The sequence below is a fragment of the Heliangelus exortis genome, chromosome 19 (genome assembly GCF_036169615.1).
Source record: "Heliangelus exortis chromosome 19, bHelExo1.hap1, whole genome shotgun sequence".
Lineage (NCBI taxonomy): Eukaryota > Metazoa > Chordata > Aves > Apodiformes > Trochilidae > Heliangelus > Heliangelus exortis.
Window position 1 is genome coordinate 4,345,819 of NC_092440.1, and position 17,672 is coordinate 4,363,490.

The following is a 17,672-nucleotide window of genomic DNA, read 5'->3' on the forward strand; positions in this document are numbered from 1 at the left end:
GCACTGGATTTTGCAATCTGTCCCCCTGCCATTATTCTGTTACAATATGGGAACAGATCAAGCATATACTTCCTGCAATATGCCCGACCAGATAACTGAACCAAGGAAGGCATCAGCATCTTTCTCTTTAAATGCCCTTTTCATTTAATTGCTTTTTGAACCCGATTACACTTGTATGGCTTTCACTATTATTATTATTCTCTGACACCTTATGACAGTTTTACATTCAATTATGCCCTGTATGAAAGGAAAACTTGTCTGCTGTCAGATAACTGAATTGGATGCTTCTTACTACTTGATTGTAAGCAGTGGTGCAAAAATAATTTGCTAATTCACTATTTCCACATCATTCATGATTTTATGACCTCTGTGATGTTCTCTCTCAGCTATTTCTTTTTCCAGGCTAAAAAACCTATTTTGTCTGATTTCTAGTTCTGTGTCTTCAAATTCTACTTTTACAAATGAACCTTCATTTTATTTCTACCTATTAGTTGTCTTACCTATCAGCTGTCTTAAATATCCAGAGGCCTGCTTTAAAGCTGAGCTTGACTGTGTTGAAATGAAAACTCTTTTCTTTTTAATATAGGATATCAGGTTGGATTCTTGATTCACTGATGTTTCAGATTGCAAATTTTTTTTTTATCCAAAGAGCTTTCATAGGCACTGGATTTTGCAATCTGTCCCCCTGCCATTATTCTGTTACAACAAATTATTAAGCTTACTAGTGCATTCTAGTGGCAAAAAGTAATGGAGTTCTCTCATTAAAAAAAAACACAAAAAAACCCCACAACAATTTCTCTTCTGTATGCAATGTATTGTTTCTCTTCAATTAAGGCAAACAAGTGCCTGGGTGACTAGAACCAATATTCACCCTGTTAACACCCTTTCCTCCTCTGCTGCTACAATGTATTAGAAAAATGCACACTTCAAAGAAGGTGTGATGAAAAGCATTGTTTCTTTACACCAAATCTGTCAGCCAAAGTTTGTTATGCCTAAACTATAAAAAAGGTAGGTTAGTCCATAGTTTGAAACAGTGAGCAAATGTTTTTCTTTTACTTGCATATCCTTAAGTAGTTCTCATGCAGATGTCTGCAGTATTTTAATAGCTTAGGGGCTACTGTAAGGTGCAGGGAGCTGCAAAGAACAGAAAACAATAAAAAGTGGTTATTCCACATAGGCCACAACTCCATTCTTTGGCCATTTATTTTTCATCCTGCCTCACTAACAGGATAGTGTCAGCACAGTGTAACTCCTTCCACAAAAAGGATGGCCCTTATGCTTGAATTGGCCTCCTTAGGATGAAAAGTTTGAGATCTGCTCAGAACTGCATGCATAAAATTGACTTCTCATTTATGGATTCATCTATAAATATGTTTTTACAATTAATGGAATTATAGAAATGTAGTCTGGATGTGATCTGTGAAGGTCACTTATCCTATTCCAGGATGCTGGAATATTTCCAACAGTGAATCAGGCCAGCTATGGCTTTATCTGTTTGGGTGAGAAAAACCTCTATGGATGGAGAGTTCACAAAATTTCTAGGCAAATTGTTCCAGTGCTGTGCTAGTCTTCTAGTGAATTTTTTTCCCCTGAAAAAAAATCTAACCTGAACCTACTAAACTGCAACTAATGTTCATAGCTCCTAACTCTTTCATCTGATACTGCTTGGAAGAGTTTAGTGTTATCACCTTTGGACTACGCATCAAGTAATTGTAGGTTGTTACTAGATCATCCTTTAGCCTCCTCTTTGCCAAATGTCTCAAATGTGGACAGCAGAAATCCTGGACTATTTTATTTGTAAAACTGTGAGACATTTCAGCTATGCTGGATATGTACCTAACATGCTCCTTTTGCCCTTGAGCTAAGCAAATAATTCAAAGTCTGAAAGAAACAACAGCAAAAACCCACTTCACTTGGAAACAATGAGTAAGCATTTAAATCAATTGAAATATGTTGCCAGGAATAAAAAAGCTGGCCTCTATTATCATATATATTACTCAGTTTAAGGATAATAAACCCAGGTATTTACAACTGAAGTATGGATGTTCATTCTACTTGGATATATTTTTAAGAACTTTGGGGTTGTAAACGAGCATGATATAATACAAAACCATCTTATAATAGAATTGAATACTGTACAATTATCAAAAAAAACCCCACTCCCTGAGGCAAGTACAGGTATTATATGCTGCTAATTTACTTCTTAGAACTAAATTAGTAACTATCTTAATTCGTAGTCAGAAAAAACTTTCTGTCACTGTCAAAGACACAGAAGATTTACTCTTATATTCATTGTATGGCATACCTGTCCTCTTAAAACTATTTGCTCAAAATAACACACAGAGAAGCACAATGCAGGCACTCGTATCTGTTTATGTCAAGAAGCTTCTATAACACAGAGCTTTGACCTGTGAGGCAGTAGAAGGAGAGTGCTAACAGCTGTTTACTGAACAGCTGAAACATAGCAAGCTTCCTTTAAGGAGAAAAAATAAGCTATCCACCCACTTTAGTGATTAAAAGGAGGCCTGTTTCAAAATGTTGGCCCATAGTGACCTTAACTTTCTTTTGGCCTGCTTTAGTTGCAGCAGCATCTCTTTTGTCAATCTATCATTTTTGCTGTTTCCCAGAAACGTTGCTGCTTTTCTATCAGGCACAGGACCAACATTGACTGCCCCATATCTCTGTTCTCCTGAACACACCTTTTTTTTTTAGGACTTTCTTCTAGACTTGTAATTCACTTATGAGAAATTATAAATATCACACCTCTGCACGTTATGACTTCTGGATATTATCTTCCTGTACTTCAGCTTGCTTAGAAGCTACGTGTCACAAGCAGTCACAAGCAGTAACTCCAACTACTTCACTTTTTTTCTGCCCCATTCCATGCTGTAGAACAGCCTTTAAAACCAGGGCAGACTCACTGGAGTAGCCTTTACCTGGATCTTCTAGCATTTCTGTTAAATGCTGAAGTGTCCCATTCTTCATGATCCTTGAACTCAGTAACTTTTTCTTCTTTTCTTCCAAGAGTTTTCCATAAATCTTTCCTTTGGGTTTCTTTTAGTTTATAAGTCCTAGCAGAAGCACCTGTTGCTCTGTTCTTTTACTTGGAAATCACCCGGCTCAAAATCTAATTCTTCTGTCAGGAAATGTAATCAAATTTCTTTCCCAGCTCAGGCACTGTCCTTAGTATAATCATAGCCTGGTGTCAGACTGTACTTACTAAGATTATCAAATCTGTATTGTTCCTGGTACAGAAATATTAAACAGTTTTGGTAGTGTTAAAGAGTGGCTTACCCTACTCTGGCATTGGCACTTATCATGTACTCCTCCAGACAAGACCTGCTGTTTCAGTGCACTCCTAAAAAGTTGCAGGGATCAATTTTCAAAGATAAACTTTCAGGTCTCTCTTTAAGTAATATTCCCAATTAAATCTGCTTCCTCTAGTCTAGTCCACAGTAAGCCTTAGTAACACTACCATTGTTTTTCCAGTCAGAGCTCCTAGATGATAAAATACTCATAATGCTTTCATTGTCATCCTATACAATAGCCAAGACTCAAGGGCCTCACATACTTCTTGTTCATATTGCCAGATTTGGTTATCTAAAGTTTTCTGTAAAGACAGCAGTAATACTCCACAGAAAACCATCGAAGGAGAGCATGCTGCAGAACCACTTTGCCAGGTTTGTTTTCCCTTTCTTCTCTGAGAAGGAGATATTGGCTATTGGCTCCTCTACCTGCTATATATTCTCCTATAGAAACTGTAAGTATAAACAATCTTTAAAATAATGAGGAATTAAATCAGTAGTTTATAAATGTTCCTTGCTAGTAAGGAGATACCCTTCTATGTCACCCTGTCTAATTTTTTCATTTTAGAATTGCCAGCATATTCCAGGAAAATTCTGGGATCCTGGGATTGGCAAGAAAGGACTTGGAAAGGCAAAACAATTCTGTCTTGTTTCTGTCTGTTTACTCTGACCCTTCTGGGAAGTGCCAGAAACATCTATGTACACAGGACCTTTTTAGTCTTACCTAAGTGCATTTCTTAATTGCTTTATTTGAGAATACATATTGAGAGTGGATTGGACTAACTCTATTAACTTCTCTCCAACAGATGTTCCTTCTTCTTTTTTGATTTTTAGATAAAGGCAATTATTTTTTGTAACTCATGAAATTATCATCCTCTTTCCCCATTTAGACCCACAGCCACCTGAGCATTTTTGTAGGAGTTTTCTTTCTTTGAACAAAAGATGAATCATACAATAGTCTTCTTCTAAAAAATTGAGTGTCTCTCATCCTGCACTCAAACAGGAATGCATAACTGCTAGACAGAAAGGATCTTTCAACTTGCATCCAATCTAAGCTTTTATATATTTACCCAGGCTACCTCTTGCTTTCTTATTCCTCTGTATGTTTTTCTGTAAAATGCTGCTTCTTTCTTCCAGCCTTCCATTATATATTTATTCAAACATAGTTTGAATTCCTGAATTGCTCTGGTTATGATTGTCTTGGGAAATGGTATTTCCTTTGTTTATTTTGTAGACTGTCATTACTTCTGGATTGATTTGATTTTTTTGCATAATAATCTTAAGGAAAAAATAATGTTTACATCCAATGGATTCAATTACTTTCTTACCTCACCACCTCTTCATCAAATACTTAAGTTTCTCCTGGTTTCCTTAGGAAGCATTGAGTCATGGATGTCTAAACACCACATTTGAAACAGGAAGAAAAGATTCATGCCACTTTGTGAAATAGCCAGTAGCTACCTGCATATGCTAAATGCCAACCACAATCACAAGGAAAAAGCAACAGCTTCCACTGGGTCTTCTGAGATTTACTGGCATTTAAAGATTTTCTCACTTTTCTGGGAAGCAAACACTACCAATACTGCACCAATTTTATTCATCATTGTTTAACTTTTACACAAGAGGAATATGACTTAGTTTAGTTAGTTTTCACAGTCCCACAAAACTATTTAATTCTAAAACCTAAAGATTCTAATATAGTAGAAAATAAGATAAACCATTATTATAAAATAATGATTGAAAGATCTTAGGTATTTAGTAGAAATGACAGTTAATTCCCTTATCTGTGATAGTTTCTCTCTTTCAAGTTCCAAGCTCTCCTGTGACCAGAAAGCTTTCATGTGAAACCTGTGGAGTTACTACATTCCAACTTGGCTTTATTTGCCAAGTGACTTTTCTGATTACTTGCTATCCTGATAATAGAATCTTCCCTTTTGAAAACTCTTAGTTGTTCTGGAACTCTTTGCTGCTAAGCACACTTCTCCTGTTCCAGAGGATGACCAAGGATGATTGTATGTTTGCAAATTATTGGAAGAACAGAAGCAGCCATCTGCTCCTTAGCGTGTTCTTTCCCTTAAGCAACTAATTCCTTGTTCTCACGCTCAGAGAAGAATTTGCAATTAGCCCCCAACAAGGCCATCTGGATGAGTCGGTGACATTATCTTTCTTATACCCCAGTTTGTGTATAATTATGAAATTACAGCAGCACATTTTCCTAACCACCTGACTAGCTACCCGCTTCAGGATTCCTGAACTGGAAAAGACACTGCAGAGAAGAATGCCTTTTCCTACCTTTATTTTTCCTTCATATTAAGAGAATTTTTTTTAACTCCTTTGGGAGTTGTACAGTAAATTACATTTTATGATAAGCCATAACCCTTTCAACTTCACTTCCCCTGTCATATGTCAGTAGTTTTACAATACTGAAGACCACCAGAAGCAAGCCTGTCATGTTAGGACAGGAGCACACGAGTGTGTACATCATGTATCTTTAAGTTCAGTTTTAGTGTCACAAAATAGAGAGTCTGTGGAGAAATGTATCAAAAGAAGTGAATTATTGTCCCTGAAACTTAGTGTTTAAGTTCAGTTTTAGTTCATCTTAGAACTGTGGACATATTACTTCTTATTTAAGATTTTCAGACATACCAAGATGTTATCTGGCTGTAAAAAACGAGATGCACTGAGATCATGAGCCACCACTGAATATTTATAAATGTATATTATTTTCTCTTTGGTTTGGATTTACTTGTTTGTCATTTAATTCCACATAGAAAGTGAGGTGGAACAGTGTATTTTGTAGCTCCGTGTTAAAACAAATTCTGAGAATTACTTCAATTAGTGTTCTGCTCTTCATATGGAATAGATGCTGCCTGTTTCTCTCTCCCTAGAGCTGTAGTAGTCATATGGATGACATCTTACTGTTATTTGAAGACTTCTTTCTGATTAATTTCCTCATTTTCTAGTGATGTATTTTCCTACTTTTATAGTTAAATTATGAGCTTGATATTGGGGGTTCATTTCTCAATGTATATAATGCATTTATACCACACAACCGTAGTTTCTTGCACTGGTGTAATATAGCCTGTATCTTGTTGGAAATTATTCCTTATTTGCACTTTAATGAAAAGAAATTCCATTTAGTTTAGTTTAAGTTTTTATGGCTTTCAAATACCCACCAATATAATAATGATATTACATAGAAAAGGAAATTTCCTTGGTGTCAGCTACAACAGTTTACTTAGCCTGTCTTCACATATGTAGGAGATGACCAAGTTTATATTAATTTAAAACTATCAGTCCTCTTGTACATGCTCACTACATTTCACAGTTTATGGAAGGTTTTTATCCCTCTGATTTTTGCCCTTGGACTACAGACTCCAACTGAGGATTTGGTAGTAGAGGGACAGTATTATGATTCACTACCAAATACAGTAATAAACACAAACCTCTTAAAATGCAATATCCTGTTGGCATGAATGTTCTGAGATTTGTGCCAAAAACCTCTATTAGCTCTAGAACACCTTTTTTCCAGACAATTAGTAGCATTTCAATGGAGCTAATTTTTTTTTCATGGTTTTATTCTTACGTACAAATTCAGGGAAGGAAAGAAGAGCAAGATCATTTGGAAACAGACCTATCAAGTTTTTAGGGGATTATGTGTTTTGTTAGGATTTACATTATGAAAATAAAAAAATAATCCCTCAAGAAGATTTTTAAGGATTTGTTTTTACACCTATAAATCTACCTGTATATAAAGTAGGCTCAAAAGTCACATAACTCCACCTTTGCAAAGGAAGACTGTAACATTTTAATTATTATTACAGTATGCCTCAAGAGGCTTCTGTGTTAGTTTCCAACATGGCAACATGCTGTTGCTGTGACAGTGCCAGCCATGGTGGTGTGCCCCAGTGCTCCTGGGGCTTTTGAAATAACCAGAAACTGCCAAAACCCCCTAGTTTTAATCTATAAACAAAGATTTACTCACTAAAATAAATAAGTCTGTGCTTTCATGGAACTCTGAGAGCAGAGGATGTGGCTGACCATTTCAATACATAGCAAATAAAAAGGAATATTAACACAAAATGAGGAAAGTATAAGGGGAAATTTTAAAATCTTAGGCAAAACGTCTGTTTATATTCCAGCAACTCAGCATTTTTAAGGGTCAATTTTTTCAGGATGCTTTAGTGTAACAGTAATGATCAGTACTCTTGAAAATTTCTTTTGAAGTGATATAAAAAATATTTTTTAATTCCCTAGTAGAACCAAATCAAAAGTAAATTTTAAATTATATTTTCATATTATTTTCTTGTAAAAACTGGATAATACTGATTAACCTTGGCAAAAACACCCGATTTTTTATTTTCTGCACCTACCTTTGAAAGTAATTGAGTGATATTTATTTTAATAATCTATAACGTTTTCTGTTCAAAACGTTACATTTGTTTACACCTATTTCTAGGTGTAAACTGATCGATAAACTCATCCCTAAAAACGCCCTGGGTACCATGGACAGCTCCGGCTGTCCCAGCAGCGACCCAGGAGGACAGCTCCAAGCAGCCCCTGATCCCTAACGGATCTGTCTGCCCTGGGTTTGTAGCAGCACTGGATTGTTATTTCCAAATAAATAATTGTAGTGGTCATCCTAAATTGTTCATAAACGGAGTCTGTCTGCTCAAGGCAGCAGATAGAAATACATTAAATGTGCCAGCTTGCACCTATAAACATACAAGTTGTCCCACTATAGCAGAATGTATTCTTTCAAGCTTGCCATTAAACAAACAAAAAAGGCAAGAAAAAAATTATCATTATGTATGGTGTGAAAAACTGTACATCTAACAATGCAATGCTACAATTGTGCTGTAGCAGTTCCATCTTTTAAAAAAAATTAGCTGCAGGATATTTCTGTAGTGTGAAATCCTTACTTATCCCTTTTATTTAAATAATTTGTTTCCTGTGCTAACCTAGGCTTGAACACAACCACGTTTTTCCAACTTACACCTATTGTTTCTAAATCTTCAGTTTTAGATTTTCCTCTATAGTTGCCAAATATTCTTAAAATAGAGAGTCTGTGGAGAAATGTAACAAAAGAAGTGAATTATTGTCCCTGAAATTTCATGATCAGGTGAGACGAATCAGGAACCGAATAAAACAAAAGCTGTTTCTAAAAGCAGATTTTTCTCACGAATGTATTTTGTATGCTTTCCAAAGTTATGCTGAAACACTATTGTTGTCACTGTTGTTTCCTCTCCTACAGAGTCGAATGGCAGAAAGTTTGCGTCTCTTTGATTCCATCTGCAACAACAATTGGTTTATCAACACTTCCCTCATCCTTTTTTTGAATAAGAAAGATCTGCTGGCAGAAAAAATCCGACGCATCCCCTTAACAATCTGCTTTCCTGAATACAAAGGCCAAAACACTTACGAGGAGTCAGCAGTCTACATCCAACGCCAGTTCGAGGACTTAAATCGCAACAAGGAGACCAAGGAAATCTACTCACACTTCACCTGCGCCACTGATACCAGTAACATCCAGTTTGTCTTTGATGCAGTGACAGATGTCATCATTCAGAACAATCTAAAATACATTGGCCTCTGCTAAGAATCCTTGAGCTTAATCTGTTCTCCTGAAGTGATAAAAAAGGGGCTAACAACATCCATTTCTAGTGGAAAAAAAATGAGGCAATGCTTAGTAGCCCAAGGAGAGAAAAGGGGGAATCTGATATATGTACACATTTCCTCTTATGCCCCCTTAACCCACTACGTAATTTTTCACAAATTTATGTACTGGAGAGGGAAAGCCTCCTCTCCAGGAAACCACACACACCCAGTGGAAAAATCCCCCAACAACTAAAAAACCCCAAACAAAAAAGAAACAAAAAAAAGATTGAGGCATAACTCTGTGGAGATGTTTTCACCACAGTCACTGCACTTTTACTCCATTTGTTTCATTCCATTTCCTACAGTGGGAGTGTAATCATATCCTATGTGAGAAATAATTCTTCATCCAGTTGTCCTAAAATTTTGCTCACGTGACGATTTAAAGCTGGTGAGTGAGTAGGGTGTGGAGCAGAATGGTTGTATTGGAGAGGAAAGCTAGTGGAAACCAAAAGCTACAGAACAGGAGAGTTTAAGCAAAATGCTACCTAAAGTTGTAGGGAATAGGCATGCACCCACAATATTGGTACACGCAGCCAAACAGTATATACACATACATCATGTATGCACATGACTCACAGCATATACTATGTACACACTTCTGCTTTACTGTTGATCATGGACACCTTGAACGATGGTGCACAACTGTTCTGTGAGTTCCAAATTGACTAGCAGCTGTGTCTGCTCCTTAAAGCTTCAAATATGCAGTAATACTACATGAAATGAGTCTATGGATAGGCCAAATTAAGGTCAGTGTTTCTTCTACTGGTAAACAGTTTTATACATCAGAATAGTCTTCTTTTACATCTTTTTTTGCCAAATCCTGTGGTTCACAAACAACAAACTCTACTTATGAAGCAGGTTAGTGTTCCTTTTTTAATACATTCAAAAAAGTAAATCATGATGCAATTTTTAAAATTGTTGTATTGTCTTGTCTGGATTGCTTAATGTGGAAGTTGCCAAGGGACAATTCTGTTTGCTGCTCCAAATACATTCTGGGAACTGTAATATTGTAACAGATTTCCCAAGAAGAGGGAGCCATGGAGATTGTGTAGTATATAGCCTCCAAAGTATTTTTTTTTTGTTGTTTTTTAAATTATTTTTAAAGTGTGATGTATTATTAGAAGGTTAAAGATGAGCGATATGAACAATAACTAAATGTCTGGATATTTCAACTTAATAGTTTAAATTATTTACAGTTTAGTGATGTTAAGGAAACTGAAGAGATGCATTCCTCAGCTCTAGGTCTCATCTCATAAAGAAACACTACTGGATGGAGTAACATCCCAGCAAAAGTTTGAATTCATAAGAAGCTCTGTGGGACTATACTGGAAAATCTCAAATGGAACATACAGACCTAAGTCTTTGGTCAGTTGATTCTTTCCCCTGCCATAAAAAAAGACTACTTAAAGACTTAATTGTAAAGTTGGTGTGTAAATATATGTTTGATAATTGTAAAGCACATAAGTACACAGAGACACAGACACATATGCACACTGGAAAATAATGTTCTACTTTTGTTCCCCCTACGTACTATGATTAGTGCAAGAAATCTCTGCCAAGGGCTCTAAGAAATTTAAAACAAAATGGTTAATAACACCAACATTTAAATTGTTCACTAAAAAAATAAATAATTCAAATGATACTGAATGTGTCTATAATGTGTTCATTAATAAGTGTTTTGACAATTAATTAGAAGTTTCCTTTCCTTCATGACAGACTGCTGAGTTTTATTTCCTCAAGAGCTTTTTCCACATTTTATTCATCAACATTTACCAATTTCAAACTTAAGTAAGAGTCTCTCAGATTGTCTGAGAGAGTAAAATCTTAAATAAGATTGTCTCAGATTTAAGGGATGTGTTTCCATTTAGTATCTTTACTAATTCTGAATAAATGTTATTGTTATTTTTTTTGAAGATGGTTAGTAACAATTATAGGAAAGAATATAGATCAAAATCTACAGGAAATATCAGGAAAGAAACTTCTGTGGAATCTGCAAAGCACACAAGAAGCCTATCTGCATATTGCTGTACACAAGCAGACACTTTTTCACAGATGTCTATGCTTAGAAATTCATATATAGGTAAAGCACATAGAAAATTTTTAATAGTGCCTGAAGTTGGTGTCCTAAACTTCTATTTAAAAACGGGGAAAACCCCATGAGAAATAGGTTCACTTTTTTTTTTCTACTACTGAGCTCTCAGCAAGTCTCCAAGAATCAATATGAAATTCTTTCTTGCTCATGCTTGTGAAAAATTAGGCCATAAGAAAATCTGAAATATTTTAAATTACTATATAAGGGGATCTTATCCCCATAGGTCTTACTGATGGATTTTCATTGAAGTTTTCTTGAAATCCATTCAGATTATAACAAGGTTCTTCAGAACATTCTCTTACTGAAATCTTCAGAAGTCTGGATGTACATTAAGAAAAGGTTCAAATCTTTTACAAGCAGTATAAACTTAAAAACTTGTTAGGGGATACTAGATAAATAATATCCCTAAAGTTTAAGCAGAACTTGACTTAAAAGCCTTCACACCATTAATAATTTCTGAGATCATCTGGAAATATTTTGTTCCTTTGTTTGGTTCTCAGCATTTCTACAGAATGCATCAAAAACTCCTAATTTTTCTTACCTCATCTTTAGGAATCCTTCTGGTCTGTTTAAGCATGTCAAAATTTAAGCTTGGATTTTTTCTAAGTAACTGGAGACTTAAGCTAATGATGATGTGGGACTGCCAAAATAACTACAATACTCTTGAAGCTAGTGGCTCAAGCAATAATCATTTTCAGCCTTGCTAGCTTAATGCAACCATAATCAAAAGTATTTTCTGAGGGTTAAAACTCTCCAGATATAATTGATAAAGGAGAAAAATCTGTCTAATTTGAATGAGGTATTTTATGTCTGTACTGGAGATACAGGGCCCCTTTAAGCAGGCCCTGCTAACTGTTTCACCTGAAGGAGAGGCAAAGGAGCCAATGAGGCTGTGCCTTGAAGGTAATAAAAGGTTCTTCATGCCACAAAGAGAGTATTTAGGTTTTACTTGAAATGAGAAGACACTATTGCCCACTTGTGATGTCTGCAGCCAAGCCTCTTGACCCTGGTGAGTTTACCAAAAGCTATATATGGTAATTGCTAGTACAGTCCAGAGAGGTAGAACAGGATTCTATAAACTTCATTTACTATTAAGCTGCTAACATTTAGGTGAGAAATTGTACAGTATTTCTAGTCTAAATTGCTTTCTATCGTGTAATATTCTATCATCAACCAGTTGAATTGTGAAAAATGTATAAAATGAGTCAGTGCTTTCTTTCCAGTGAATGGACTATTAGATGATAAACCTTCTTTTCCTCTAGTTTTTATGGTACTGTGGCTTTTGCAGAGTAGTGAAAGCAGTGGCAAGAAAACACCAGCATCCCCATTACAGTGTAGTAAGAAAACTGGGTAGGAAAACCAAAACCCAAAAGCATAGCCAATTATAAGGAGGGTGAGAAATATTTTACATTAAAAACTGACTATTCAACTAAGAAGGTCCTTGCAACATAAGTATTACAGGCAACCTACAACAGAAGTAGAGAACCTCAGATAGTTTAACAAAGCCCTCAGGGCATTTCTAAGGGAAAGGAGGCAGTTATATTTCTTATTGAATGGTGGCCAGCTTGGGAAGGAGAAGAGAAATTGAAGCACTGCCATGTGCTCCTACTTGACTTTAAAAAAAGCATAGGTATAAGAAAGAATAAAGCAATAAATAGTTAAGTGTAATCAGTTCACATAATCATGTTTTCTGCTATTAAGTATCTATGTAATTCCTTTTTCATCTTGGTATTCTGAACAACTCATGGTTACTCTGCTTTCTATGAGAAGAATTCAAAATTCAAAACAAATCACGGTTTACAAAGAAGTAAGATAATTATTTTCTGACTGAATAAGAAACCCAAGGCCCAGGCATGTTAAAACTTAAAAACCTGGTCCAAGGACAGGTGCTGTAATGAAAACCCTTGAGTCTTAGTTGTTCACCTGGATAAATGATGCAATTAAATTTGCATCTATTTTCTCACTTCTCAGGTTTATCAGTAATGCAGCACATTGCCACCTGAAAGAACTGCATTAATACAGCTGGGTTTTCACTTCACCTGGGTAACAATGACATTCACAGAAGAGATGTTCCATCTGCTGCAATAAAAACGCCATCTGTGTGGGGTTTTTTTGCACTCCATACAGCAAAATAAGTTTCAAAGGAATAAGTATCCTCAACAGTCCTTACCCACAGATCCGTTCAGTTATGATTTTCCAAGGGTAGAACAGTGGAGGTACCAAGGGTAAGTAAAGTAGGAAAAATACTATCTCTTGGGCCAAAACCTAAATAGAGGTTCTGGCAAGCTTAAAAATCCATTGCCCCATCCAATCCACTTCAATCTTTGCCTAAAAGGATTAAGTGCCCATAAAAGACAAGATAATTATTAAATTATTAAAATTATTAAACTTTTCCAGAATTAACCATATTCTAGTGAAAGATTAATTTATTTTTTTTCCTAGATCTACTTTTGCTATTGTAATTGGCCAGGTTATTTCTCATTGCATAACACCCTTTCACTAACATTGTTAAACATTGTGTGTCAACTAATTATTTTGACAAGAGTGAAAGTTTTGCTGTTAGTATTTCCAATGTACTTAATTTTCCCCTGCTGGTGGTTCTTCTCCCTCTTCTACTCTCTAATGAACACATATAGGTCTTATTTTTGTCCCTATGCCCATTAATTCTTGCCAGTAAACTCTTGTTTCTTCTGGAAGTATTAATACTACAAATACCAGGTTTCTAATAAAATTCTCCTTACTTGGATATAAAAGGAAATTGCATTTCTTGCATTTCTGTGCATCGCTGCACAAAATTTTAACAAGTAACTAATTTCACAATTATTTCCATGACCTCTTTTCATACCACTTAGTCTTTTTTGCTTTTTGGAGGCAAAACTTTTAACTTTGTATCTTACCAATTCCATTTACCAATTTTTATCCAAGGGCAACCAATATTTGATTAAAATATCAGGAAATGTGAACTTATTCATTATTTCTTGCATAACACACAGGTTTGCTTTTTAAAAAATTTTATCACCTGAAAGCAATGTCAAAGTGTATATTTAAGAACTATGGTGTATGAGTCTGAGGACAAAGACACATTGAAACAGGTAATCTGTGGAACACAGCATGATGGATGGTGCCTTTACATGCTCTTTTGTCTCCTCTTAAACCAGCACGTGTAAGAAGAAGGGAAGGCATAAAACAAGTTTCACAGAATTTTTACATCTGGAAACAGAAAAAACTTTCCATAAATCCCATGTGCTGTGAAATCAGTGCACCATGAGGAACAGCATTTGAATAGAAGAGGACAAAGTGAATTTTTTGATGCAACATTCTGAAATACAAATTTAAGTGTGCAGTCCACACAACCTGTGTTGAGCAGGTTGCCTTAACTTGTGTAAAACCTATGAAAATCAACAGATCTAGCAGGATCATGCCCCTAGTACACAGAAAGGACTATTCACAGATGTATCATTTTAACCCAAGATATTGCACTTGTTGTCTATGCAAAGCAGTTTCTGTACTTTGGCATAGTATTCTATTACTACAGTAACTTGCCAATTTTAGAAGAGTGAACACAGCTTTAGAAAATGTATTTGTCTCCATGAATAAAAGATATTACTTTTGAAAGTTTGTTTGGAGAACCAAAAGAATAAATTCTCATAAGAAAACTATCTGAAGAAAATTAAGATGATTGAAAAAGAGAAAATATACTGTTTTAAAAAGATTATTTTCAAGGAAAACAGAATAAAATAAATCTGGAGGATATTAAGTATGGATTCAGGTAAAATTTATCTGCTTTGCTTTTTTGAATACTTAATTACTGAAAAAAAATCCCTACCTTCAGGTAATTTTGCCAACATTTCAAAAACCTGATGTGTGTTCTTCCGACAGATATCTACTGGATCATCCAAGAGCTCACCAAGGGCAGAAATTACTCCATTGTCTATCAGCCCTTGCCTACAGATAACATTGGAGAAGAGGTTTAACTTAGCTTCATAACACTCAAGTATATTTGCAAGCAGCTTAATCTTAACTAAATATGCTTATTTACATTGCACTTGCAAAACAGAATCCTGTTGCTACTTCTCACTGAAACATCTTTATTGCTTCCCATACCAGTCAGTAAACTCTGAAACCTACCTGCCCACATTATGCATAGCCATTATAGAGAGGACTTCTGTTGTTTTTTGTCGAACAGTGCTGTCATGATGTGGCACCAAAGTCTTCAAGGTATCCAAGAATCCTATGGGGCACAATAGTTCATTTTAATATTTCTTAGCTTTAGCATTAATTTAAAATAGGAATACTAATTTTTCTATCACAATTGGAAGTGCAAACAATCAGAATTTTTGTTTTGGCTTTACAGTGCAACTTATTATCATAGCTCAAGTAGGGAAGAAACTTGGAGATGTCAAAGCCTACTGCAAAAATGCCACGCTACAGTCATGGCATCCTACAGACATGACTTGTTCAAGTTTTTAGAGGCTGGCACCAACATTTCTTAAAAACTTTCTTTAGACCATGTATAAACATGTAGTGGTGCTTTTCACACAAGGAAATAAATTTAGTAAACCACTAATGATGATGTGCTTACACACAGCACAAAACCCAAAACCTGGACAACAATCTTGCATTGCTTCAGCACTTACTGTTTTGAACACTTATTATTGCTATATTTTATGAGGAAAAAAAATATGAAGGAAGTCAATAGAGAAAAAATTAGTTGCAAACCTGAGGACTCTTTCAGTCTTACATAGATACATAGTTACATAGTATCTACATAGAGCTATGTAGACACACAGCAATCAGCTGAAAATTCCACAGATAAACTTGTTTGTTTTTTTGTGGAGAGTTTTGGTTTGGGTGTGTTTGTTTTTCAAAATCCAAACTTAGAATTTTGCCAAATGCTGGAGTAAAAGCTTTTGAAAATAGTGGTGCCCAGTTGTCACCCTGATGAGTATGATACATATGGTTATATTGTCTTGTATCCTAATTTCTCATGAAGTTCCAGGGTTTGGGTTTTTTTATTACAGACTCATTCTACAATTAAGTTACTTCTGAGAAGTTTTGCATAAAAATCTGATGCTTTGTCTCTGTGGTGCACTTACATTGGAATATGCAGTTATACTGGAATGTGCTGTGCTAGTCACTGATGAAGGAAGCAAAGGCAAAGGGTGACTTCATGGATTTTGCAAATTAACTTTTAAACTGTGTTTAAACATTAATTTATTAATTATTAATTAAAAAGTTCATGTATAATAGGATTAGAAAAGATTCCATGCAGATGAAAGTCAACTAGGTGGCATAGGGGTGGGGGAGGTTTAAGTTTCTAACTGGACTAGTTAAGCTTTTTTAATTTTATTAGTCTATGATAGGTGTTACCTAAAATTCAGAATAAACAGAAGAAAAGATCCTGCGCTAGTTCTGTATTTAGGAGTTGATAAAACCTACAGCCATTGATAAATTCTAAAGTGAGGACACTCTTAAAGTAACTGTCCACGTATATGACGTGATACTATTCACCTTTTAAAGTCAAAACAAGTAGAGGGTAAACCTAAAAGAATCTTCAGGGCTATTTTGTGTCACCAAAGATACTGCAAAGAAAAAAGTAGCACACAAGTTCACGACAGCAGGTTACTTACCTATTCTTACTGCCTGGTAGACATTTTCTGGGTCATGGACCAAATCACAGAGTGCCATCAGTGCCCGCTGCTGCGTCAGCAGCTCAGGAGACTGCAACTCCTCATTTAGTTTAGGAAGGGCCCTCGCCCCAAAGGCAATGGGAGCTTTTGTGGGATCTATATCAGGAGGGAGGTTGGCCGAGATACGAGCATGTGCCATCCCAATTTTTCCTAAAAATACTCTAAAATGACTGTACCTGCCAACTGGACAGCTAATGTACCAAGAAGACAACCCCAGTGCTCTGTGTTCCAGAGATGCTATTTTAGCACACATTCATTGTTAGGAAGCTAGGAAAAAGGCTGGAATGGTTCATGGTCATTAGTATTAATGCCTGTACAGTAGCTGAATTGTCTGATCTGGCTCAATTCTCTAATGAACAGAGAAAAAAACTAAAAAGAGAGGAAGATTAAAATTGCAAGGTAAGAGTGCGAATGTGCTTCAAAGGGTTAAGGTGAAGTAGTCCAATGTCCTGAACCAGAGAAGGGGTTCAAAATAATGCTAAAGCAAAAAAGCAAACAAAACTCCATTTTTCAAAAAAAGCATTCTTTTAAACTAGTTTTAGCCCGCCCTCAGAATCCGTTAACTACTGAAAGAACCGGTGAACCCTGACCACCCGCTTCCCTCAGTGCGGAAAAAGGCGCACTGACCAGCACACAACCGCCAAGGCTGAAAACAACATAAGAAAAAACACATCAAACAGACGAGCTACAAAGTTAAAACCACTGCTAAACAACCACAAGTCTCTCTTCAGAACAGAAGAAACAGAGTAAATAACCAAAGGTGCCCTGTTCCACCAACGCGCCGCCGCCTCAGGCCGCCCCCTCTTCCCGCTCCTCGGCTCCTGTCAGCTACGCTGCCGCTCTTCGCGCCCGCGTGCTCCGGATGCCACAGCAACCGGCTCTCTGCGTACGCCCCGCTCTGTGAATAAAAACTACGCCGCCTGGCAT

General features: G+C 36.0%; 2 protein-coding genes across 4 annotated transcripts in view; one reads left to right on the plus strand and one right to left on the minus strand.

Annotated features, from left to right (window-relative positions):
• The window catches only part of GNAZ (G protein subunit alpha z), a 42,069-nt gene extending 31,464 nt beyond the window's left edge, over positions 1–10,605 (plus strand). For both annotated transcript variants that reach the window (XM_071763238.1, XM_071763239.1), the window contains one exon: positions 8,560–10,605. In XM_071763238.1, coding sequence (XP_071619339.1) covers positions 8,560–8,904 — 345 coding nt within the window. In that variant the 3' untranslated portion in view covers positions 8,905–10,605. The remainder of the gene's footprint in view (positions 1–8,559) is intronic.
• Positions 1–17,671, minus strand: part of RSPH14 (radial spoke head 14 homolog) — a 62,054-nt gene extending 44,383 nt beyond the window's left edge. The window contains exons 1-4 of one of the 2 annotated variants that reach the window (XM_071763236.1): positions 17,501–17,671; positions 16,686–17,094; positions 15,184–15,286; positions 14,882–15,000 (exon numbers count right to left, since the gene is read on the minus strand). In XM_071763236.1, coding sequence (XP_071619337.1) covers positions 14,882–15,000; positions 15,184–15,286; positions 16,686–16,998 — 535 coding nt within the window. In that variant the 5' untranslated portion in view covers positions 16,999–17,094; positions 17,501–17,671. Of the gene's footprint in view, positions 1–14,881; positions 15,001–15,183; positions 15,287–16,685 lie in introns of both variants that reach the window. The other variant, XM_071763235.1, reaches the window with a different exon arrangement.
• Position 17,672: the final 1 nt, after the last annotated feature.